This window comes from Mesoplodon densirostris, chromosome 17 (assembly GCF_025265405.1).
Source record: "Mesoplodon densirostris isolate mMesDen1 chromosome 17, mMesDen1 primary haplotype, whole genome shotgun sequence".
NCBI classification, from domain to species: Eukaryota; Metazoa; Chordata; class Mammalia; order Artiodactyla; family Ziphiidae; genus Mesoplodon; species Mesoplodon densirostris.
The window spans coordinates 78,017,427-78,043,863 of record NC_082677.1 but is presented as its reverse complement, the minus strand read 5'-3'; the positions used below and the strand labels follow the sequence as shown (position 1 = coordinate 78,043,863).

At 50.8% G+C, this 26,437-nt stretch overlaps 1 protein-coding gene across 1 annotated transcript; it reads right to left on the bottom strand.

The window, feature by feature from the left end:
* Nucleotides 1-10,339: 10,339 nt before the first annotated feature.
* LOC132477452 (phosphoethanolamine/phosphocholine phosphatase-like) lies at nucleotides 10,340-19,445 on the bottom strand. Its single transcript, XM_060079786.1, is given in 5 exon segments — nucleotides 10,340-10,371; nucleotides 11,161-11,693; nucleotides 14,621-15,309; nucleotides 15,312-15,423; nucleotides 19,390-19,445. Coding segments are annotated over 5 exon segments (1,422 nt in total).
* Nucleotides 19,446-26,437: the final 6,992 nt, after the last annotated feature.

Genomic DNA, 26,437 nt, shown 5'->3' with positions numbered 1-26,437 from the left:
AAAGGCTGCCACCCTCTGGCTGTTACCTGCAAAAGCAGCTTTAAAGCCTGTGCTAATGGTCACTTCATGTGAACAAGTACTGCAGGGCTGTAAATGAAACCTGCCCTCAAAATGTCTTGAGGGAGGTAATGGCCAAAAAATTTCAAAATGTGACACATACTTTAAGAAAACACTTTGAAGAGCTAAGCTGTAATCACAGTTTGAAAAATAAGAAGGACATGCCTTAAAGCTTAATGTCAAGGGATTATGAGACACACGGAAATTCAACCACAAAGAGGTATCAGTTCACACCCCTCAGAATAACCTTCAGCACGAAACCCATAATCAATAAATGCTGGGGCTTCCCTGGTGGCGCAGCGGTTGAGAGTCCACCTGCGATGCAGGGGACGTGGGTTCATACTCCGTTCTGGGAAGATCCCACATGCCGTGGGTGCCTGTGCTCCGCAACGGGAGAGGCCACAACAGTGAGAGGCCCGTGTACCGCAAAACAAACAAACGAGAATGAATGAATGAATGAATGAATGAATTCATGCATGCATGCTGAAGGTGTTGTGGAGAAATGCATACCCTCAACTTTCAGTGGGATGTACCCTGGAAAGAGCCACTAATGAGAACAGAATGGAGATGCCTTTAAAAGGTACACATTGAGCTACAATATCATTCAGCAGGCCCATTCCTGGACCTATAACCAAAGAAGACAGAATTGGAAAGGCACAGGAAGGCAAATGTGCACTGCACAGTATTACAATAGCCAAGATATGGAAGTAACCAAAAAGTCCAGCAACAGATGAGTGGACAAAGAAGAACTGGTACAAGTACAGACAAAATATTAGCCAAGGAAAAAAAGGACACATTGCCCTGTGCAGCACCGTAGATGATTCTAGATGTAATCACACAACCTGGAGTAAGTCAGAAAGAGAAAGACACATATTGTATGATATCACTTATAGGTGTTACCTAAAAATTGATACCAGTGAAGATATTCCCACAGAGAAGGGCTATCAGAGATTCATTAAACAAATTTATGGTTCACCAATGGAAAGGTGTGAGGATTGGATACATTAGGATATTGGGGTTAACAGACGTATACAAACACAGGTGAAATATATAATCACCAAAGACCTACGGAATACCAAGAGAAGACTATTCAACATTCTGTCATAACGTACATGGGATAAGGATCCCAGGAAGAATAGACATATGTTTATGTGTACAAGAACGACATCTTGCACACCTAGAACAAGCCAAATATTGAAATCAAACTTGCTGTGATAAAAAATAAAAATTATATTAAAAAAACGAACAAGAAGTTGTGAGACAAACTTAAGGAGCTTTCTCCTGGGATAGTCCATTCTAAATTACAACCTAGAACACGACTTCCATTGAGGCTCTGCTGCCCTAGTAACCAGATTTGGTAAGGGAGAACTGCTGCCACCTTGTGGCCGTTTCACACAACAGCAGCTTTAATCCCAGCGCTAATGGTCAGTTGATATTCAAAATAAGTGCAGGCCTGTAAATCACACCTGCCCTGAAAACAAATCCTGGGGTCATATATGGACCAAAAAATTCAAAAGACGTCCATATTTCAAACCGACAGTTTCAAGAGGCATAATTTATGCACATTTGGCTTCTGTTTCTTTTCCTTTCTTTTTTTGTTAAAAAAATGGGAACGGAAAAAGGCTGAACATCAGGAATTAATAAAGCCATGCAAGTCCAGTGTATGAAAACGTTCAACTCACAGCCGTCAGAATGATTATCAGCAAAAAAAGTCTAAAAGAATAAATGCTGAAGGGGTTTTAGAGAACTGTGTACCCTTTAGCTGCTGGTGGGATGAAACCTGGTAACAGCCAGTAGTGAGACCAGATTGGAGGTGCGTTTAAGGGTAAAAATGGAGCTACCATGTGATCTGGTAGGCCCACTAATGGGCCTATCACATGAGTAGACCAGAATCAAAAAGACACAGGCTGGCAATCCTGCACTGCAGCAGCATGTACCATCCCAAGACCTGGAAGAAACCAAAATATCCATCAACAGAAAAATGCACCAAGAAGAAGTCGTCCATGTACACAATGGAATATTAGCCATGAAAAAGCATGGAACAGTGCCGTTGGCACCACCATAGAAGGATCTACAGATAATCACCCAACATGAAGTAAGAAAGAAACCGAAAGACAGACATCCTATGACATCACTTACAGGTGTTACCTAAAAATTGATACCCATGAAATAATTTCCAAGAGAAGGACACACATAGATTCAGAAAACCAAATTATGTTTAACCAAATGGAAAGGTGTAAGGAATGTATGAATTAGGATATGGGGGTTAACAGACATGTACTAATACATATGAAATATATAATCACACAATACCTATGGGATACGAAGAGAGGTCTACTCAACACTATAATATACACGGGAAAGGATCCAAAGAGGAATAGACAGATACATTGATAGGATGAACCAGAGACTGTACACCTAGGAGAATCTACATTTTTATCAAATTTGCTCTGATAATTAATAAAAATTAAATTAAAAAAACAAACAATAATTTAGGAGATATAAACTCTTGGGGCTTTTCGCTGGCACATTCCACTCTAATTTGCTGCTTACTAACACAATTTCCAGGAAAGCTCTGTTGCCCAAAAACCCAGAGTTGGAAATGTAGAAATGCTGCCGCCTTGTGGCTGTTTCCCACAAGAGCAACTTTAAACCCACAGCTAATGGTCACTTAACATTCCCAAGGACTCAGGGCTGTAAAGGACACCTGCCCTAAACAATTGTGCGGAGGTAGGGAATGGCCAAAAAAATTCAAAACTGGTAAATTTTCAAGGAGATAGTATGGAGGGGTAAGTTTTACTCACTCATTTTCAAAAAAGAGGAAAATGGGTAAAAGCTCAACATCAGGAATTATTAGACTCATGCAAGTCTAACCTCCAAAAATTTTCAACTCACACATGTCAACTACCATCAGCAAAAAGGATACAAGCAATAAATGCTGAAGGGGTTTTAGAGAACTCTGTACCCTCTAGCTTCTGGTGAGATGTAAAGTGGTAACAGCAAATAATGAGAAGAGAAAGGAGCTGCATTTAAACGTAAAAATTGAGCCACCATTCCATTCAGCAGGCCCACTGCTGAGCCTCTCACCTGAGAAGTCCAGAGTCGAGAAGGCACAGGCTTCAACAGCTGCACTACAGGAATTTTCACAATAACCAAGACATGGAAGTAACCAAAATGTCCATCACCAGATGAGTGGAAAAAGAAGGAGTGGTCCATGTACAAAATGGAATATTCGCCGTGGAAAACAATGAAACACTGCTCTTTGAGGCACCATAGTTGATCCTGGAGATAATCACATAACATGAGGTAAGTCGGAAAGCAAAAGACATATCCTATGATACCACTTATAGGCGTTATGTAACAACTGACACAAATGAACATATTTCCACAGAGAAAGATACTCACAGACTTAGAAAACAAACTATGCTTATCTAAAAGGAATGGTGGGGTGAATGGAAAAATTAAGATTAGGGTTACCATACGTGTACAAATACCTACTAAATACATATATTAAAAAGACCGACCATATAGCAAGGGAGGTCTATGGAACACTCTGCAATAATTTACATGGGAATTGGCTCTGTACAGGAATATATATATAAAATGCACAAATGAACCAGATTGTGTACACCTAGGACAAACAATATTCTAATCATTACCCTGATTAAAAAACTAAAACAACGAACAAGAATTAATGTAAGATAAACTTATGGGGGTTTCTCCTGGCACATTCCATTTTAATTTACAACCTAAGCACAGGACTTCCAGAAAGGCTCTGCTGCCCTAGTAACCAGATTTGGGAATGGAAAAATGCTGCCGCCTTGTGGCCATTTCCCACAACAGCAGCTTTAATCCCAGCGCTAATGGTCAGTTGATATTCAAAATAAGTGCAGGCCTGTAAATCACACCTGCCCTGAAAACAAATCCTGGGGTCGTATATCGAACAAAAAATTCAAAAGACGTCCACATTTCAAAACGACAGTTTCAAGAGGCATTATTTTACGCACATTTGTTTTGTTTCTTTTTCTTTTTCTGTTAAAAAAACAGGAATGGAAAAAGGCTGAACATCAGGAATTAATAAAGCCATGCAAATCCAGTGTACAAAAACTTTCACCTCACAGCCTTCAGGATGATCATCAGCAAAAAAAAAAAAAAAGTCTACAAAGAATAAATGCTGAAAGGGTTTTAGAGAACTGTGTACCCTTTAGCTGCTGGTGGGATGTAACCTGGAAACAGCCAGTAGTGAGAACAGAATAGAGATGCGTTTAAGGGTAAAAATGGAGCTACCATGTGATCTGGTAGGCCCACTAATGGGCCTATCACATGAGTAGACCAGAATCAAAAAGACACAGGCTGGCAATCCTGCACTGCAGCAACATGTACCATAGCCAAGACCTGGAAGAAACCAAAATGTCCATTAACAGAAAAATGCACCAAGAAGAAGTCGTCCATGTACACAATGGAATATTAGCCATGAAAAAGCATGGAACAGTGCCGTTGGCACCACCATAGAAGGATCTACAGATAATCACCCAACTTGAAGTAAGAAAGAAACCGAAAGACAGACATCCTATGACATCACTTACAGGTGTTACCTAAAAATTGATACCCATGAAATAATTTCCAAGAGAAGGACACACATAGATTCAGAAAACCAAATTATGTTTAACCAAATGGAAAGGTGTAAGGAATGTATGAATTAGGATATGGGGGTTAACAGACATGTACTAATACATATGAAATATATAATCACACAATACCTATGGGATACGAAGAGAGGTCTACTCAACACTCTATAATATACACGGGAAAGGATCCAAAGAGGAATAGACAGATACATTGATAGGATGAATCAGAAACTGTACAGCTAGGAGAACTACATTTTTATCAAATTTGCTCTGATAATTAATAAAAATTAAATTTAAAAAGCAAACAATTTAGGATATATATGCTCTTGGGGCTTTTCGCTGGCACATTCCACTCTAATTTGCTGCTTACTAACACAATTTCCAGGAAAGCTCTGTTGCCCAAAAACCCAGAGTTGGAAATGTAGAAAAGCTGCCGCCTTGTGGCCGTTTCCCACAAGAGCGGCTTTAAACCCACAGCTAATGGTCACTTAACATTCAGAAGGACTCAGGGCTGTAAAGGACACCTGCCCTAAACAACTGTGCGGAGGTAGGGAATGGCCAAAAAAATTCAAAACTGCAAATTTTTCAAGAAAATAATATGAAGAGGTTAATTTGGCTCACTTTTAAAAAAAGGAAAATGGATAAATGCTCAACCTCAGTAATTATTAGACTCATGCAAATCTAATCTACAAAAAGGTTTCAACTCACACCAGCCAACTGGCCATCAGCAAAAAGACTACAAACAATAAATATTGAAGGGATTTTAGAGAACTGTGTACCCTCTAGCTGCTGGTGAGATGTAAAGTGGTAACAGCCAATAATGAGAACAGAAGGGAGCTGCAATTAAAATAAAAATTGAGGTACCATTCAATCTAGCAGTCACACCACTGGGCCTCTCACCTGAGACCTGAATCGAGAAGACCCAGGCTGAAAAATCTGCACTGCAGCCTTATTCACAATAGCCAAGACAGTGAAGCAACCAAAAGGTCCATCAACAGATGAACAGATAAAGAAGAAGTGGTCTATTTATACAACAGAATATTAGCCATGGAAAACAATGAAACACTGCTATTTGAGGCACCATAGATGAGCTTGGAGATAATCACAGAACATGAGGTAAGTCAGAAAGCAAAAACCTATATCCTATGGTATCACTTATAGGTGTTAACTAATAACTAACACAAATGAACATATTTCCACAGAGAAAGACACTCACAGACTTAGACGTATGCTTATCTAAAAGGATAAGTGGAGTGAATGGAAAAATTAAGATTAGGGTTACCATACGTGTACAAATACCTATTAAATACATATATCAAAAGACCGACCATATAGCAAGTGAGGTCTATGGAACTGTGGAGACGTCCCAATCACCTGACTGCCCTCCGACCTGCCGTGAACTGGAGACTGAGACCAGGCACGCCTCTCTCCTTCTCCATTCACTCAGGGACAGACTGGGGGTCATGGGAACCTCAGAATCGAAACCAGATTCTAAGACACCCCTGGGGTGTCTCCTAGCCAATTTTACAGCCCTCGGTTTCTCCCAAGTTCTCCGTTGCCGACGGCTTATTTTCTATTCCACTGTGGCCAGGCCACAATATCCTCTAGACAATCAATCCAAATGGCCTCCTGAAGGGACTTTCAATTTTAACATCCTCTGTGATCTAGATAATTACTGCCGCAGGATGGGCAAATGATCCGAGGTCCCCTATGTTCAGGCCTTCTGGTATTTACGCTCCCGCCCCTCCCTCTACGTCGATTGTTCCACTTGCCAGATCTTTCTTGCCAAACAGACATCTCCTACATCCAAGCCCCTAATTTCCTTTGATGATGACTCCTCTCCACTAGGCGACCCACCCGAATCTCTCGCCTCTCCCCGCTCCAGAGCTTCTCTCCAGCCTCCACCCAACCCTGAAGCGGTCCCTCCTCATCCCGCAGCCGCTCTGGCCCATCCAACCGCTCCCTCGCCTCCCTCAACGGTTTCTCCTGCCACGCCCCTTGCTTCGCCAATTAGTGCACATACACGCTCTCCCAAGATCCAAATCTCTGCCCTCTGAGGGAGGTAGAAGGAGCGGAAGGATTAGTTACAGTTCATGTTCCCTTTTCCCTCCAAGTTCTCTCTCAAATAGAAACGCGATTAGGCTCCTTTTCGGCGGACTCTTCCCGCTACATCAAATAATTTCGCTACCACTCTCAAGCTTACGATCTAACCTGGTATGATATCGCTGTGATCCTATCTTCTACTCTGACCCCTGATGAGAGGGAAAGAGAATTCAAACTGCTGCCCGAAACCATGCAGATCAGGTTCACCTTACCGACAACTCCATGCCTGTCGGAGTGACTGCTGTACCTGGTACCAATCCAGGCTGGACTTATCAGGATGGCCAAGATAGCCATCATAAACACGACCTCATGATCCAGTGCCTCCTGGTTGGCATGCAGGCTGCTGCTCATAAGGTAGTCCATTTTGAAAAACTAAAAGAGATAATCCAAGAACCTAACGAAAATCCAGCTATCTTTCTCAATCGCCTTACAGCGGCCTTAACTTTCTACACCCAACTGGATCCCGACACCCCGGCAGGGGCAGCGGTCCTAGCCACCCATTTTATCACCCAATCAGCCCCGGACATCCGAAAGAAATTAAAACGGGCAGAAGACGGCCCTCAAACCCCTATTCGAGATCTGGTAAAGATGGCCTTTAAAGTCTACAATGGCCCTGAGGATTTGGCAGGATCCAGCTGACAGGCTCGGATGCACCAGAAGGTGGCCCTCCAAACCCAACCTCTTGTAGCCGCCCTAAGGCCGGCCATCTCCCATGTATCACAGCATCCATGGGGTCCGCAAAAGGCAACCCCGCCGGGGGCCTGCTTCAAATGCAGAAAAGAAAGCCACTGGGCTCGCCAATATCCCAATCCCCAACCTCCTTCTAAGCCCTGTCCCAGCTGCGGGTTAACGGGCCACTGGAAGAGTGACTGCCCTACGACTGGCCCTCCCTCAGCATCTCCACGTGGAGGGGCAGGCCGACCCAATGGCATTACCACTCGAACTGCTGGGATTGGCTGACGACTGACGGCACCCGGACTCGAAGACCCCCATCACCCTCACCGAGCCCAGGGTAACGCTACAGGTAGCGGATAAGTCCATTTCATTTCTGGTGGACACGGGGGCTGCCTATTCGGTCCTGCCTACTTATTCCGAGCCACTTTCTCCTTCCCAGATCTCGGTTATGGGTATTGATGGCAAACCATCCTTCCCACTCCAGACCAGTCGACTCCCATGTCGTATCAAAGGACTCCCTTTTACTCATTCCTTCTTAGTCATACCATCCTGCCCAGTTCCCTTGCTAGGCCGAGATGTCCTTTTCCACTTAGGGGCCTCCCTCCAGCTGGATAGACTTGACCCTAAGGTCCCCTCCTCCCAACTCCTGCTTCCTCTTCTCGGCCTGTCTCTAGAACCCTCCCCCTCCTATCCCCCTCTTCCAATCACATGGAACCCAATCAATCCCCATGTCTGGGATGCTTCTAAGCCCATAATAGCAACACACCATTCCCCCGTCCTCATCCGCCTAAAGGACCCCTCCAAATTTCCATCAAGGCCCCAGTTTCCCATCTCTGAGACTCACATTAGGGGCCTACAACCTATTATCACAGGACTCCTAAACCAGGGACTCCTTATCCCCAGTGACTCTCCCTGAAACACCTCCATCCTGCCTGTCTGCAAGGCCTCTGGGGATTATCACCTAGTCCAGGACCTCCTACTAATCAATGAAGCCATAATCCCTCTCCACCCAGTAGTACCAAACCCATACACCTTGCTCTCCCATATCCCCCCATCCACAACCCACATTACGGTTCTGGATCTCAAAGATGCCTTTTTCACTATCCACCTACATCCCGACTCCTATTTCCTCTTCGTCTTTACCTGGACGGATCCGGATACTCATACTTCCAGTCAGCTCACCTGGACAGTTCTTCCCCAGGGCTTCCGCGAGAGTCCTCACCTCTTCGGTCAGGCGCTGGCACAAGACTTCACTTCCTGCTCCCGTACCCCCAGCACACTCCTTCAATATGTAGATGACCTCCTCCTTTGTAGCCCATCTCTCAGCCTCTCAAGACAACATACTGCAGATCTCCTCAATCACCTTGGCTCTCGCGGTTATCGGGTCTCCCCAGCCAAGGCTCAGTTATCTATATCTTCTGTAACCTACCTGGGGCTCCATCTTACCCCTACCACAAAAGATATAACAGCCAATCGCACCCGGATTATCTGTGAACTCCAGCCTCCGGAAACAGCGGAACAAATTCTCTCCTTTTTGGGCCTTACAGGATTTTTCCTACACTGGATCCCTAACTTTGCTCTCCTCGCTAAACCCTTATATCTAGCCGCTAAGGAAACCCCTCAAGGACCCCTCACCTCTCCTTCCGCCGTTCAACAGGCCTTTCTCACCCTCCGTAACGCTCTGATATCTTCTCCCCTTTCTCTGCCCAACCCAAACCGACCTTTTCACCTTTTTGTGGATGAACGGGCCGGAATAGCCACTAGACTCCTTGCCCAGCCTGTAGGGCCTTCCTACCGCCCCGTGGCTTACCTCTCCAAACAGCTAGACCCAACCATTCAGGGATGGCAACCATGCCTTCGGGCCCTAGCAGCAGCAGCCGAACTGACCAAACACTACAGATACTCAACCACACAGGAATAGGCAACATCTCCGACTGCTTTCTATGTGCCTCGCTTGGCCGTCCACCCTTGGCTGCTGTCCCACTCGACCAGCCCTTCAATTCTACTTCCTACACATCCCAAAACCCACCTTTTTCCCCGTTAAAAGTCCCCATATTCCTTGATTCAAAAAAAATCTCACCATCTGTTACGGCAGCCGCCCAAATCTACCTGATACTGGGTTTCTTTGCAACACATCCCTCACGGTAAACACGTCAATTGAAGCACCACCAGGCATGTTTTTGTGGTGCAATGGTTCCCTCACAAAAGAGATCAATTCTTCCTCCCCCTTCCCATGTATCCCCGTTACTCTCGTCCCACAACTCACACTGTATAGCCAAGATGAATTTTCCTCGCTAATCACGCCGCCCTTTACCCGACAAAAAAGAGCTATCTTTCTTCCTCTGGTCGCAGGCATCTCTCTCGCCTCCTCCCTGGTCGCTGCAGGCCTCGGGGGGCGGGGGGGAGCTCTAACACATAGTGTTTCAACATCCCGCGACTTAGAACATAAACTCCAGCTAGCCATTGAAGGCTCCGCCGCCTCCATCTCCTCTCTCCAGTGCCAAATCACCTCCATAGCCCGAGTCGCTCTCCAGAATCGACGAGCCCTGGATCTCCTGACGGCCGACAAAGGAGGTACCTGCCTCTTCCTACAGGAGGAATGCTGCTGTAAACGCCCTCCATCGCTTAAGAGAAGAACTCCAACGCAAACACCAACAGTCCGCCTCCCCAATTCCCGATTGGTGGCGATCCACTCTCTATACCTGGCTAACACCAATCTGAGGCCCCTTAATTCTCATCTGTATCTTGCTCATGTTTGCCCCCCGTTTTCTTAGGTTCCTTCGCCGGCGCATGGAGGAAGTCTCTCGGGTGGCCACAAACCAAATGTTCCTCGGTCCTTACACCTTACTTCCTACAGAAACCCCCACTGGTCTCCCCTAAGCCTCGGACCTCTGGTCGCCCGACTCCCCTTTCGATGCCCCCATTCAGCATGAAGTAGCCAGAGATCGGAACGCCGCCCCATTACACCAAAGATGTCGGGATGTAAGGCCAACTGGCCCGAGGCAGGGGGACGCAATCAGATTCACAGGTTGCATCAGACCGAAACTCTCCGGACCACCCAGTTCCAGAAACTGACCTGGAGACATTCCGGACCACCCAGTTCCAGGAACTGACCTGGGGGATTTCCACCCGGCCCAGCCTTCCCGCCTTTCGAGGGACGGGACTAGCGTTCCCAAGACTGATGTAATCGGCACCAGATAGTGCCACAACACCCGAAGAGACAACCAGATAAGGAATTCCCTGCGCCCTCCCAGATTCACCACACCCCTTTCCCTTCTCCTATAAAATCTTGCCCAGCCCTCGCCCGGGGGCGACTTCTCTGGTCCCTTTCTCTCGGACCAGTGAACCTCGCCCGGGAGCGCACCCTAATAAAGCTCACTTGAAGCTTTCCTCTGTTTTGCAATGCCGTTTGTTAAGATCCGACCTTACACTTACACATCAAGGATGGCTCTGAGCTGAATTTCTGCAAAACAAGACTATCCCGTGCAAAGAACCCAGTAGAGCTTTGTATCCCATCAGCTACAGAAGAGAATGGCTGCAGGCTAGGCTACTGAAAGCCAGCAGCATTTACAACTTAACTCCCATGGCCTCTGCAGTGGTACGTCTGAGTTTTCTGTTTCTGCCCCTGTACCAAACAGCTCTGGTGTAATTCCTCGTTCCTTCCTCCACCCACCCCCACCAACCCCTGTCCCCTTACCTGCGGTCCGCAGCCCTCCGCTCCGCGCTCGGATGCCGCTGGGGTGCCAGGGACCCACGGAACGGGTCGTTCCCAGCAGCCGGGCGCTGGCTCCGTAGACCCCCGCCAGCTCGCGTGGCGCCGACGGCGAGGAGCCCCAAGGACGCCCCGCGCCAGGTGCGCTCTGGCCGGGACGCCCACTTCCAAGACACTCTCTTCCGGCAGAGGTGCGCAGACCACCGCCGCGCTCAGGTGACCCACAGCCAATGCCGAGCAAGACCCGCCCCGGCGGCGCCGCGTCCGCGCGGCACAGCACAATCACGGCGCTCCAGGCACGGGCGCCGGAACGCCCACTTGCAGGACATTCTCCTCCGGGAGAGGCGCGCAGACCGCCGCCGCGCTCAGGTGACCCGCACCCAATGCCTAGCAAGACCCGCCCCGCCGGCGCCGCGTCTGCGCGGCGCAGCACGATCTCGGCGCTCCAGGCACGGACGCCGGGGGGCGGGCGTCTCCTCTCCTGAGAGGCAGCTAGCGATGCCCCGGGGCGCGGGCCCCTGCAGCGCGGAGACGGCTCCAGGCTGGACTCACCAACACCAACGCCGCCAGGAGGAGCGCTTGGCGGGACTCGGCAAACAACCCAATGTTTTAAATGGAAAAAGGGCTTCAAAAGACCCTTCTCCAGATAAGACATACAAATGGTCAGCAAGCACATGAAGAGATGTTAATCGTCATTAGTCGTGATGAAATGCAAGTTAACACCACAACGCCGACCCCTCCACACACTAGAAAGCCTACAATCAAGAAAGCTAGGGCCTCCCTGGTGGCGCAAGTGGTTGAGAGTCCGCCTGCCGATGCAGGGGATACGGGTTCGTGCCCCGGTCTGGGAGGATCCCATATGCCGCGGAGCGGCTGGGCCCGTGAGCCATGGCCGCTGAGCCTGCGCGTCCGGAGCCTGCGCGTCCGGAGCCTGTGCTCCGCAGCGGGGGAGGCCACAACAGTGAGAGGCCCGCATACCGCAAAAAAAAAAAAAAAAAAGAAAGCTAAAAATAACAAATGTTGGCAAAAATTTAGAGAAACTGATACAGAATTTTCCATAGGGAAAATAACTTCCGGAGGTGGATGCTGAGAATATTCGTACAACAACGTGAATGTAATTAATGCCATAGAACTGTATGCTCAAAATGATTTAAATGGTAAATGTGGGGGGTTTTAACATAATTTAGCCCCTGCTTTATACCAGACCCCAGAGTCGAAGCTTCTCATCCATTTTCTCACTTTTACTTAACCTCCTAGGATCTTCACACTCCCATTTAACAGACGAAGCTGAGCCTGAGAGGTTAAACTAAGTGACTTGCCCAAGGCTCACTCGGCCAAGTCTACACTGTTCAATGTTGCTGTATTTACTGAGCACCTACTAGAGCACCTACTGAGCAATACCTCCAGCACCTGCCAGAGACATTGTGGGAAGACCAGGATGAACGGGGGCTGAAAGCAGATTACAAAACATGGGTAGATCCTGGGGCCCTGCTCTCAAACACTGAAGTTTCTTGGAGTGGAGGGGATGGCTTGTGTCACACTTGTGGAGCCTTTTATTCCACGCCACCGCACCCCCCCCCCAGAGGAGGGAAGCAGCTGGCCTGATACTGAATATTAGCTCAGCTGCGGAGGAGTCCTGGGGCTTTGAAGAAGGCATCTCCTGCCCCACTCCCCACATTGCCCCCTAGAGTCCAGTATGTGGGCACAAGCATCCCTGTGGCGGGGCAGGAGGCACGTCTCATGGCACCCCTCGCCTCCCGCCCTGCAGTAATGACACTGTACCCATACACCCGCCAGAAGGACAATGAACTCTCCTTCTCTGAGGGCACCATTATCTGCATCACCCGCCACTACTCCGATGGCTGCTGTGAGGGCATCGGCTCAGAGGGGTCTGGATTCTTCCCCAGGAACTATGCGCAGCCCAGCTGCTGACAACCTGGGATCTCTGGGATGCTGACCCAAGCACCGCCTTGAGTGAGCCTCTTGAGTCCCACACCAAAGCCTGCTCCAGTCAAGACTGGACCAGACCGGCACGCCTCCTGGGCTGTGAGCTGCGTCTCTTCCTTTCCCCCATTGCAGTGGGAAGGCGTCCGGGTAAAGAAAGAGGAGGCACCCAGAGGCCTGCTGGAGACAGGAAAAAGAACTGGAAGCCAAGAAGTTTGGTGACCTTACCCACAGGGGACCCTTACGCCATGCAAGACCGGGTCTCCAGCTGCAAGTGCCAACTTTGAATAAAATTCTGATGACCTCCTGATGATTGCCCTGCAGGGCTAGCGGGCCGAGGGACTGAAAGGCAACACACTTGTAAGGCTCCCACTAGTTAAGCCTCCTCTGCCTGCCCTAAGCAGCAGTATCTCCCATCTCCTTGGTGCTCACTGAGCCCTCCACACTAGATCCCTGTGCCCCTCTGCGAAGGTGGGCCGCACCCTGCTCTTTTGCCTGTTGCCTGCTTTGTTGTGTATTCAGTCTTGGTGCCCCAGGCTGGACACTCCTCCAAAAGTGGGAACCAGCTCCCTCACTTAGGTGGGGCTGAGAGCAGAGCTCACCTCGCCCTCATCCCCCAGACGGCAGCGTGAGACACCTCGCTCACCTCTGCCCCTTCACCTCCTTCACAGCTCTGAAACTCCAAAAGAAGGAGGTGGGCCTTGGGTTTCCACTGGCTCTGCTTTACAGCATCATGGCTTTCTGTTCCATACGGGAGGAGGGGGGCTCAAAAGGGCCCAGTCAGTGGGGCGACTTTGGTTAAGTCCCTGCTTTCTTGCTGCATAGACGAGGCTGGGGTGCAAGGAGACATCTTCGGGCTCTGTGAGGTCCCTGGCTGGCCAGACCCGAGCCCCGGGACAGTGTGCTACCTCTTTCCACCAACAGGAGGTGACTGTTCCCTCGAGCTTTTTATCCTGTGGGGATGCTAACAGGGTGGGGTTGGGGGAGGCAAGGAGTGTAGTATACAGCCACAGTAGGTAAAGCAAGATCTAGGCCTGGGACCATCAGCAAGGAGCGCCACCTCTCTCCGTGGGGAGTCTGGTGCGGGGAGGTGTGGGGGAAACATTTCGGGGCCTGGGTCCTCTGGACAGAAGACTGGAGGAGGGAGGCCATGCAGCCCAAGGTAACAGTTAACCGCAACGCGGCGGGACATGTTCCTTCTCTACCCTGACAGGGAACCCCGTCCTCCCAACTGAGAGGACAAGGTTTGTGGAAACACTGCCGCCTGCTCAGATATGCGTGCCACGCTGCTGCGGCCAGACTCCAGAATTCGCTTGCAGTGGAACTGGGGGAGGCAGCCGAGCTGGGTTAACTGCACAGATGGGGACAGCTTCCAACTCCCTCCTCCAGTCCTCAAATGGACCAACCTGGGATTCCGGGAAATCCCGGAGGGATATACCGAAACGAAAGGGAAAGGGAATAATAAAACTAGCTTTCTCTTTCCCAACCCCCACCGCCCCACCCCCTCCCCGCCCGGGTGGCCCCCGCAGGCCACATCCTCAGCACCTGATGCAGGTGTAGGCGCACTTCGGTGGAGGTTTCCCAGGGCACCACCCTGGAGCGGAAGGAGCTGGGCTCGGCCTTCTGCGCTTCCTGCATAAGGCGGTGCATGGGGTAGTGGCGGCGCGGGAAGGCCACGTCGCCGCCTGCCAGCAGCCCCATGGGGCAGAAGTTGTTGGCGCCGTCGCTCACGTAGAAAAGGCGCTCGAAGGGCACGCCGTCGTGGGCCTGCTCGCGCAGATAGTCGCTGAGCACCTTGTGCTGGCACATGTTGGCGGGGCAGCGAGCGCAGCTGTGTGCGTGGAAGGGCTGCAGCGCCAGCAGCCCCCAAGGGTCGGGCCCCGACGGGTTGCTGAAGATGCGGCAGAACAGGCCGTGGTGGCCGGCGGCGCGCAGCGCACTCTCCACGCCAAATGTGTTGGCGTCTGAGATGAGAATAACCTCAAAGCAGGCACCCTGCTTGGCCACAAACTGCAGCAGCCCGCCCGTGCCGCGCGACAGGGGGATGGCCTCGTAGATGGCGCGCAGGTCCCGCGGCCGCACGCCCTGCTCGCCCAGGTACTGGAAGACGCGCTGCATGTATTCGTTGTAGAAGCCCTCGCGCTAGGTGGCACGCAGGCTCTCAGGCAGCCGCTGGCCCGCCGCGGCACGTGCACGACGGAGTCGTCGCTGTTTTCGTCCACGATACTCTCGTCTAAGTCGAAGGTCAGGAGGAAGCGTGGCGCGCCGGGCACAGCCATCCCACTGTCCTCTACCAGCTTTGTCCTGAGCGACCAAATCCTTTTGTGGTCACCAAAAAGAGTCCCTCAGAGGAAAGGGGGACAGGACCTCTGAGCTTCTCCTGCAGGGTGGGGAGCGGCGGCTGCAGAGGTCTGTCCCGGTTGAGTCTGGAGTGTCAAGAGTGGGGCGAGGGCCTAGCTGAGGTATTTGGGTGCAGGATGGAGCAAGGGGCACTTACAGGAATTGGAGGGGACACTGCATCTTATCCATCCCCGGATTTCTGGGCTCCGGCTCTCACGAGTCCTTCCAGTCCAGAGGGTCCGTGAATGGTGTGCATCTGGGCCGTTCCCTCCACTTGCCCCCCATCCCCATGTTATGTATTTTTAACCACAATAAAAAAATGAATGAAACACATAATACATGTTACAACATGGATAAACACTGAAAACATTCTAAGTCAAAGAAGTCATACTGAAAAGGCCACTCATATCACAACCATCTTGTGTGCTTTAAATCAATAGCAGTTTTGAAAATGAGGGGATGGGACTTCCCTGGTGGTCCAGTGGTTAACACTCTGAGCTCCCAATGTAGGGGGCACAGGTTCAATCCTTGGTCAGGGAACTAAAATCCTGCGTGCACAGTATGGCCAAAAAATAAAATAAAATTAACGTCATTGGCCTGGTTTGGATCATAGCATCGTCCTTGAACCCAACAGAGCACCCCTAGGATGGAACATGGGATTGGCTAAATGTGGATCATATGCCCATCTGCAAGGTGGGTGGAACGTAGCATCAGCCCTCTGGAACTCTTTGGACTGGAAACAGGTAAGAAGTTCCCAAAGAAAAGCTGAGGTTCTGGACTTTGGCATGAGAACAGATGCTGGATTGGGGAAAGCGGCAGATTCCACATCACTGACGGCCCACTGCACAGCTGTGGGATCTGAAGGCCAAGGAAGGAAGGGGCTGATTTAGGGTACGGGGCTGCAGCCACCCATCCAGTGCTCTTGCTGTCCGTCCACAACAGCAAGAACCTCTTCCTCTTGCAAAAGGCACAGCCCTCCTTGATGTCTCTGGTGGCGGGAGCCCAGGAGTCACACCTGCCCCCTGGACACATGACTCACCCATCCCCCAAGAACAACACTGCTCATTTATCCAGTCTCCTCCCTCCTTTACAAAGAGCAGAGACTAAATGCTATGGTAGTTAGGAAATTCTTGCTCAGTGAAGCAGTGGGAGGCTCAAGGATTATGCCGTATCATGGAATCCATCATTGGCAGCTTTCAGAGACCACATGGGTGCACGTGGCTCTCCAAGACCATGCAGCCTCAGTGTGAAACTGTCCACTGGGTGGCCCAGTTGCTCCCGTATCTTTGACTCTTAATGAGTATGAATATCAAAAGTTTGTTACAGCTGGAATCCCAAAGGATTGCAAGGCCATGGTCTGCTGTATGGTTGTTGTGTCAGGGACACACTCAAATGTTTAGACGGTTATTACCTCACTTGGCAGGCTATGGGCCTGTGAGGGGGAGGCCCTTTTCTCAACCACATGCATGTTAGTAACTGAAACATCCCAAAGGGCTGTCTGTGCTGCCCAGGTAGCTGTTCAATTGCCAGCAGCAAGGTCAGCTCAGTAATTGGCCACAGGGGCTTGACAGGGACCAGACTGGCCTGAGCTGGAGGACCATAAGTGACTGCCTGGATGGTCAGAGGTCAAGGGCTGTCCTGAAACTTGATGTCTATTGATGCCCACTCAGATGGGACAAAGGATGCCTGCAGTCCCAGGAGGGCCCCAGCAGCCCTCAGGAGGCAGCACCTGGGGGCTGGTAGGTCGCTGCACCAAGTTCTGTATAAATTCATAACATGACCATGGAGTGAGCTCAGTCAGGCCTCTGCTGGACCCGGGCTGCCCAGGCCAAGTAGGGCCAGCACTACTCTCTCCAGTTCAGATGGTAGGAGGAAACCCTGTGGGCTTCTGAGGCCCTAACAGCCGCTGACTTGAGGTTGAGTTGGATTTGAAGCAGTCAGTGACCAGAGCAGACATTTCATTCTTCTGCCATCAGGTTCCAGGATGGGGGTAGATAACCAGCGGTCCAGGTGAACCCCCACTCGTGAGTGACCCCGGGCAAGTCCTGTCCACCCTACAGGACTCAGACGTGTGGGGTTAGGGGGGCTGTGGGTCAGCTGTGCTTAACACTAACCCACTAACCCTAACGCCCAAATCTCTACTGTTCACTCCCTAACCCTAACCTCCTAATCTCTAATCCTAAACCCTAAGGCTCCTAACCCCTAGCCCCTAGATACTCGACCTTGACCTGTAAACTCCCAACCCTTACCCTGACCCTGACTCAGACCGTCTAACCTGATCCTCTAACCCTGACCCTCTAGCCTGCATCCTTTAACTCATCCCTCAAAACCTGGGCTCACCTGAGTGGCTCCATCCAGAGGTGAAGCAAGACCTGTCTTTGGGCCCCCACTGCCTCTGCCCTCTCCTCCCCCCAGGAACCAGAAAGCCCTGGGTTGTTGGACTCTCCTGACCAGATGGGCAGCTGCTCCTGGTCTACCTGTGCCCACACCCCCCTCCTCTGGGGCCCTTGGCCTCTGGACTGTCTGACCTTCAGTCCACCTTCAACAGCCCGGAGACTAATCCAGGTGAGACGCCTGCTTCATTGGCACAGGTGGGACCTGGTCCCCATCCTCACGGCCCGGCCAGAAACCTTTGTGCACACTGTGTCATGAGGCTGCCTGTCCCCAGCCAGCTGGAGAGGTCGGGAGTCAGATGGGGAACCGAAGTGTCCTTGAGGTTGGAGTGTGGGCAGGACAGGGTAGGAGGGGCGAGAGGTGAGGTGTCATCATTCCCAAACCAGGCAGGGAGTGTGTGCTGTGTTTGCATTTCGGACAGGGAAGAGTATGTCAGATGGAGGCTCTGAAGTAGCACACCTTGCAGGCCAACCTACTAGGGCAGTTCTTCCCTAAGCCAACGGGTGGCGCAAGACAACACAAGAAACTGTACATATATACTTACAATGAATCTGGAAACTGGAAAGGAAACGTTACAGGTCATGGCAACCGAGGCACGAGGAGCCCGTCCCGCCCGCCCAGGCTTGCGCAGTCTGGAGGTGGAGCCAGGGTAGGCTGGACAGGCAGCTCCCAGCTAGGGCCTGGGCCGGAGAGCCCCCAGAAGGTGTGGCAACCCGCAGACAATTTCCAGAGCCCACTGCAGCCAGGAGACGTTCCCTACAGAAGAGCCTCTGGCCCTGTGTGTCCACCCTGCACACAGCAAGACCGTTGGTCCGTCGACCCCTGGGCCTAGTTCACGGCTGTCTGGCTGCCCCTCCCCTCACTTCCTGAGTCTCTGAGCCCCCAGGGCCCCCTTGGCCGAGCCTTCTCTGCACACCTGGCTTTCCTGACTATCCCTGCCTCTCTGAGCACACCGTGTCCTTCCCCGGGGTCTGCGGGTCTGGCTAAGGGTCCCCCTTGTCCCCGGGTGGGCACCCCAGCCAACGCTGACACTTGCCTTTCCTGAAAGATGGCCCCCTCAGTCTCACCAACTCCAAACTGTGTTGCGTTTACTTCTGGGAAAGAGGGAATGAAGAGGAAGCCCCATTCCGGCCTCACGCAAGGTGTGTGCTAACCTTGTGGACCCAAGGGACCACCACAAAGAGGCTGGAAGCCTGGCGGAGGCACAGCCCCCACCGTCACCCCTGTTCCTCGGCCCATCTCCTCTCTTCTGCCATCAAACCCCTCAGCCGCCACCAGAGGAAAAATGTGGGCCTAATCCTGTCACTCTGGTTCCAAAACTGTTCTGTCTATAAAATGAAGTCAAAGCTACCTGTCTGGCCACCCTTGCAGCCCCTCTGCGATGCGTCCTCTCCGCGAGCCAGGAACCCAGCCCCTTCCCCTGCCCCCTGCCCCCACCCTCCTCTAGAGCGAGCTCCGTCCATCCCGCTCCTTCAGTTCAGCTGCCACCTCCGCTGACCCACCAGCCAGAGGTAACCTCTCCCTCCACAGACACACCTGGCCTGCAGCTTCTCTGTCCCGCGCACGGCTGGGCTGAGCACAGCTGAGAGCATGCGCCTGCTTCACTGTGGACCCCAGGCCCCAGCACATGGCACAGGCTCAGGGATGTTTACTGGACAGATGGATGACCATGACGATGAGCAGGCAGATCACTCACGGTAGCGGGTAGTGGTCCTCCTTTTGAGTCTCTACACTTCACCACAAAGTGCTGAGGCAACAGCAAAAGGGAGGGTGGGGGAAGGCGGCACCAGAAAGCAACAACCCCGTGCCTTCCTCATCCCCCCCACAGTATGCATCTGTACACACACATGTGCACGTACACGCCCAAGCATACCTGCATTCACACACATGTACACACACACATGCAAAGATGGACTGCAGTCACACACAGGCACACAACCACACGTGCTGCGCATGCAAAAACACGTGCATACACACATGTGCCTGCCTGCACATAAACACACTCACATGCCCTCGGATGTACACAGACCTGTGCACAGACAGCACACACATGCACATGCTTGCGCACAATCACATAATACACACGCATACACACAAAAGCTCAGGAAATTTCACAACGTTTGTTTTTGTTTCAGCCTCCCCAAGAACGAGGAGACAGAAGATGGTCCCTGGGAAATAAAGATGGTCACGGCCCTGCACCTGTCACTGAGGCTCGTTGAAGGCTCAAGCACGCTCTGCCCTGCCCAGTCGTGGGGTACAGACCCAGCCTGCTCAGCTGCCTCAGCCGAGCCTTCCGCTGCCCCAGCCGCTCGTGGGAGAAGCAAGTCTCAGTGTCAGTTGCAGGTCATGTCTGTGCTACTTCCTGACAGGTCTTGTGTTATCTTGCATGGTATCTTGCTCTGCGCTGAGGCTTACATTTTGCTATCTACTCTTCCATAAGCACTTCACCATATTCCTGAATGCCTATGCCCTCCAGAGGCCCCAGTTCTAGAACCCTGGAGTTGGGAAACAGTCAGCCATCTCTGTGCACAGTCACAAAGCTGCAGTCTGACCCAAGTCCACTTCTTCTATGTCTTAATGCTGCTCCACCTGGGGCTGATTGCGGAGGTGCTGGGTCTACAGTCCATGAAGATCTGGGAGACATGATCCCCCTCTTGCAGGCCTGCACGGACTTGCCTTTGCCTGTTAGTCCAAGTCATGCTCTATACAACATCTGTTTTTCTCCTCTAGAAAAAAATATTCCCAGAAGCAGCAGCATCTCTTTAGACCACAGTCAGGATGACCCTCCTGGAATGAGCCTCAATCCTGCCTCAACTGGACTCTCTCCTGCCCTCTGCCTGACAAGGACCAGGCCTTGGGTGTGGTCAGTCTCCCCTCCAGTCTGACTGGGCCTTCCTGACCAGAGAACCCAGGGAATACCCCCTGAGCCTGTGGACTCAAGCACGTGCTGTGGGAAAATGTGCTGATGCATTAAAAAAAAATGATAGGACTCTCCAAGACCATAAAAAATCACACACAACACAAACCATAAATAACAGCCAGGCCTGTTCTACACTGTGTGAAAACTGTCAATTTTTCACTACACTGGAACACACTCAGAGATGCTCTGGGCCTGGAAGAGGCCCAGGGCCCTGGTGCTGCCCAGACTGGAAAGGGCCTCACATAGCACCTTCTGGATCCTCACTGTGGTGGGATGGAGGATCCAGGGAGACTGCATAAGTGGGTATGGGAGCCCAGCCAAGCTCCCAGGCTTTTGGGGCCTGGAGGGTCAGAAAGTTCCAGAGTATTCCCCTTGCTGAACTTGGATTCAGAGTCCCAGGTACTCTGTGGGCAGCAGGATCCTCCCATGAGGACACTGACCATCTCCTCCAGGCCTATACCACACAAAGGGTGACCAAACACAGAGCTGTGCCACAGGGATGCGGGCAGGCCAGGGAGCCTGAGGGAGAAGAGGCGGGAAGCGGCGGCACCGCAGTTCCATGGTCTTCTCGTCCCCCTGGAGCCCCTGCCCTGGTGGTGCACAGTTCACTCCCAGGCTCACTGTGAGTGACGCGCTGAGCAGGCCTTAGTCTTACCGACAGCCAGATCTCTCGGGCCCTCTGCGTCCTGTGTTTTGCTGCAGACAGTACACCCTTAGTAACTGCTCAAGTCACGGATCGAGAGGGAAAATGAATGAATGAGCAAGGGAATGAGTGAGCGATGAAGGAACAGAGAAATGGCCAGATGGTGGATCCGCGCGGCCGTGCTGACCCCGAGAACGAAATGTCACAGGTGAGCAAGACTCTCCCACGAAACACAGTCTCCACCGCCTCCTGACCCCAAGCCACTCCCTTCAGGACACCCTTGTTCCACACCCTAAACTGTACCCTAGCCCTAGCCCGTACCCTAACCCATACCCTAACCTGTACCCTAACCCAGACCCTAACACTAACAAGTACCGTACCCTAACCCATACCCGAATCCTAAAACTTAAGGCATACCATACCCTAACCCATACCCTAACCCTAACCCGAACGCTAACACTAAACCATAACCTAACCTATACCCAAATCCATACCCTAACCCTAACCTAACCCTAACCCTGAACCTGACCCTAACCCAACACTAACACTAACCCTAACCTTAACCCTAACCCGTAACCCTAACCCTAACCCTAAACCTTACCCTAACCCTAAACCTAACCTTAACGCTACACTAACACTCACCTTTACCATAAACCTTACCCGTTCGCTAACCCTAACCCTAAACCCTAAACCCTAACCCTAACCTGAACCTGACCCTAACCCATACCCCAACCCTAAACTGTGCCCTAACCTTAAACTGTACCCTAACCTGTATCCTAACCCTAATCCATACCCTAAACCTAACCTGTACCCTAACACATACCCTAAGCCTAAGCCGTAGCCATACCCTAACCTGTACCGTAACCCATATGCTAACCCTAAGCCTACCCTCTTACCCTAACCCTCACCGTAACCCTTAAACCCTAACCCCAAAACCCTAGTCTTGACCCTGACCCTAAACCCTAAACCTAAATCCCTAACCCTAAACCTAACCCTACCCCAACCCTAACCCTAACTAACCCTACCCATATCTAACACTAACGCTAACCCTAACCCTAACACCTAACCCTAACCCTAAACCTCTAACCCAAAACCTCTATCCATAACCCTAACCCTAACCTAACAAAAGCACCGATGCTACTCCTATCTCAGGCCCTGACGCTGTCCCTATATAAAGACTTGCTGCTGTCAATATCTATATCCTGACACAATCCTAAGCTTATATCCTGACCCATCTCTTACTGAAGTCCTGAAACTCTCCTAAGTGAACCTTGACGCTGTCCCTAAGTGAGGCCCCGAGGCTGTCCGTAACAGACACCCCGATACTATCTTTAACCCACACCCTGATGCTGATCCCACAGAGGCACTTGTGGTGCGACTAAGCCTTTCCCGGACACTGTCCCTCGATAAGGCCCTGACGCTGCTTCTAAATAAGGCCCTGATGCTCTGAGTAACTAAAGCCCTCAAACCATCCCTTGCTCATTTACTGACATTATCCGTAGCCCGTAACCTGACTCGATCCACAGCTAATGTCCTGCCTCTGATCCTACCTGAAGCCCTAATGCTGTCCCTAACTAAGGCCCTGACTAGTCCTAACTCAGGCCCTGACACGATACCTAACAAAGGCTCTGATGCTACTCCTAACTAAGGCCCTGACACTCTCCATAACTAAGGCCCTGAACCTACTCCTAACTCAGGACCTGAACATGTCTTTAACTAAGACCCTAATACTGATCCTACAAAGGCCCTGATGCTGCTCTGAAGTCATGACCTGACAGTGTCGCCAGCTAAGGGCCTGACGCTAGGCCTCACTCAGGCCCTGTCACTCTCCCGAAGTCAGGCTCTCACGCTGTCCCTACCTGAAGCCCTGACATTGGTTCTAAAAATGGCCCTGGTACTCTCAGTAACTAACATCGTGACACGATCCATAGATGTTAACCTGACCCTGTCACTAGCTAATGTCCTCCCTCTGATGATAACTAAAGCCCAGATGCTGCGCCTAACTCAGGCCCTGAATTTAGTCCCAAGTCCGTGACACTGTCCTTAATTAAGGCCTAGATGCTTCTCCTAGGTCAGGGCTTGATACTGTTCCTAACTAAGGCCCTAACACTATTCCTAACTCAGGTTCTGACACTGTACGTAACAGAAGGCCCTGACGCTAGTCCTAAGGCCCTGACACTACTCCTAACTCAGGCTCTGACACTCGTCCTAACTAAGGCCCTGACACTGTCCCTAACTAAGGCCCTGACACTACACCTAACTCAGGCCCTGACACTGGCCCTAACTAAAGCACTGACACTACACCTAACTCAGGCCCTCACACGATTCCTTTGAAGGCTCTGATGCTAGTCCTAAGGCCCTGACACTGACCCTAACTAAGGCCCTGCTGCCATCAATATCTAAAGTCCTGACACTATCCTGAGAATATATTCTAACAAATGTCTTAATAACGTCCTAGAACTCTCCTGATGTAAGCCTTGACGCTGTCCCTAACTGAGGCCCTGAGGCTGTCCCTAACACAGGCCCTGAGAATGTCTTAAACAAATACCCTGATGCTCATCCTACAGAGGCAATTGTGCTGTTCCTAAGCCTGGCCTCACGCTTTCCCTAGATAAGGCCCTGACGCTGGTCCTAAATAAGGCCCTGATGCTCTGAATAACTAAGGCCTTCAAACTATCCCTCGCTCATTTCCTAACATTTTCCGTAGCCCGTAACCTGACTCGATCTGTAGATAATGTCCTGCCTCTTATCCTACCTGAAGCCCTAATGCTGTCCCTAACTAAGTCACTGACTACTCCTAACTCAGGCCCTGACACTGGCCCTAACTAAAGCCTTCAAACTACTCCTAACTCAGGTCAGACACTGTCCCTAACAAAGACCCTGACACTACACATAACACAAGCCCTGACATGATGCCTAACAAAGGCTCTCATGCTAGTCTTAACTAAGGCCCTGACACTCTCCCTACCTAAGGCCCTGAACCTACTCCTAACTCAGGCCCTGATCATGTCTTTAACAAAGACCCTAATGCTCATCCTACAAAGGCCCTAATGCTGCTCCTAAGTCATGCCCTGAGAGTGTCCCTAGCTAAGGGCCTGATGCTAGGCTTCACTCAGGCCATTGCTCTCCTTATGTCAGGCTCTGACGCTGTCCCTACCTGAAGCCCTAACACTGGTTCTAAACAAGGCCCCTGGTACTCTCAGTAACTATGGTATTGACACTATCCCCAGGTCATTTCCTGACACTATACCTAGATATTAACCTAACTCTATCTTTAGCTAAAGTCGAGCCTCTTATGCTGACTGAAGCCCTGATGCTGTGCCTAAATCAGGCCGTGAATTTAGCCCCAAGGCCATGACACTGTCCCTAACTAAGGCCTAGATGCTGGTCCAACGTCAGGGCCTGATACTGTCCCTAACAAAGGCCCTAACACTATTCCTAACTCAGGCCCTGACACTGTACCTAACAGAAGGCTCTGATGCTACTCCTAACCAAGGCCCTGACACTGTCCCAAACTAAGGCCTAGATGCTGGTCCAAAGTCAGGACCTGATACTGTCCCTATCTAAGGACCTAGCACTATGGCTAACTCAGTCCCTGACACTACCTAACAGAAGGCCCTGACCCCAGTCCTAAGTAAGACCCTGACACTGTCCCTAACAAAGGTTCTGATGCTCGTCCTAACCAAGGCAATGACACTGTCCCTAAGTAAGGCCTGAGATTACTAATAACTCAGGCCATGACACGATACCTAAAAAAGGCTCTGATGCTGTTCCTAACTAAGGCACTGACACTGTCCCTAACTAAGGCCCTGACACTACTCCTAACTCAGGACCTCAAACGATTCCTAACAAAGGCTCTGATGCTGTTCCTAACTAAGGCCCTGACACTGTTCCTAACAAAGGCACTGATGCCACTCCTAACTCAGGCCCTAACACTGTCCCCAATGAAGGGCCTTGTGCGACTCCTAATTCAGGCCTTAACACGATACCTAACAAAGGCTCTGATGCTAATCGTACCTAAGACCCTGACACTGTCCTTAACTAAGGCCTGGACACTACCACTAACTCAGGCCCTGATACTGTCTCTACCTAAGGCCCTGACACTACACCTACCTCAGGCCATGACAGTGTCCCTAACTAAGGCCCTGACACTACTCCTAACTCTGCCCTGACATTATAACTAACAAAGGCTCTGACGCTAGTCCTAACTCAGGCCCTGACATGGTACCTAACGAAGGCTCTGATGCTAATCCTAACTAAGGTCCTGACACTGACCCTAACTAAGGCCTTGACACTATTCCTAACTAAGGCCCTGATGCTACACTTAACTCAGGCCCTGACACTGTCCCTAAATAAGGCCCTGCTGCTGTCAATATCTAAAGTCCTGACACTATCCTAAGCTTATATCCTGACCAATCTCTTACTAAGTTCCTGAAACTGTCCCTAAGTGAGGCCCTGAGGCTGTCCCTAACAGAGGTCCTGATAATGTCTTTAACAAAGACCCTGATGCTGATCTTACAGAAGTACTGGTGCTACTCCTAAGCCTTGTGTGGACACTGCCCCTAGATAAGACCCTGACGCAGGTCCTAAATAAGGCCCTGATGATCTGAATAACTAAGGCCTTCAAACTATCCCTCGCTCTTTCCTGACGTCATGCCTAGCCTGTAACCTGACTCAGTCCGTAGCTAATGTCCTGCCTCTTATCCTACCTGAAGCCCGAATGCTGTCCCCAACTAAGGCCCTGACTACTGCTAAATCAGGCCCTGACACTGGCCCTAACTAAAGCCTTCACACTACTCCTATCTCAGGTCCTGACACTGTCCCTAACTAAGGCCCTGACACTACTCATAACTCAGGCCCTGAGACGATACCTAACAAAGGCTCTGATGCTAATCTTAACTAAGGCCCTGACACTCTCCCTACCTAAGGCCCTGAATGTACTCCTAACTCAGGCCCTGATCATGTCTTTAACTAAGACCCTACTGCTCATCCTACAAAGGCCCCGATGTTGCTCCTAAGTC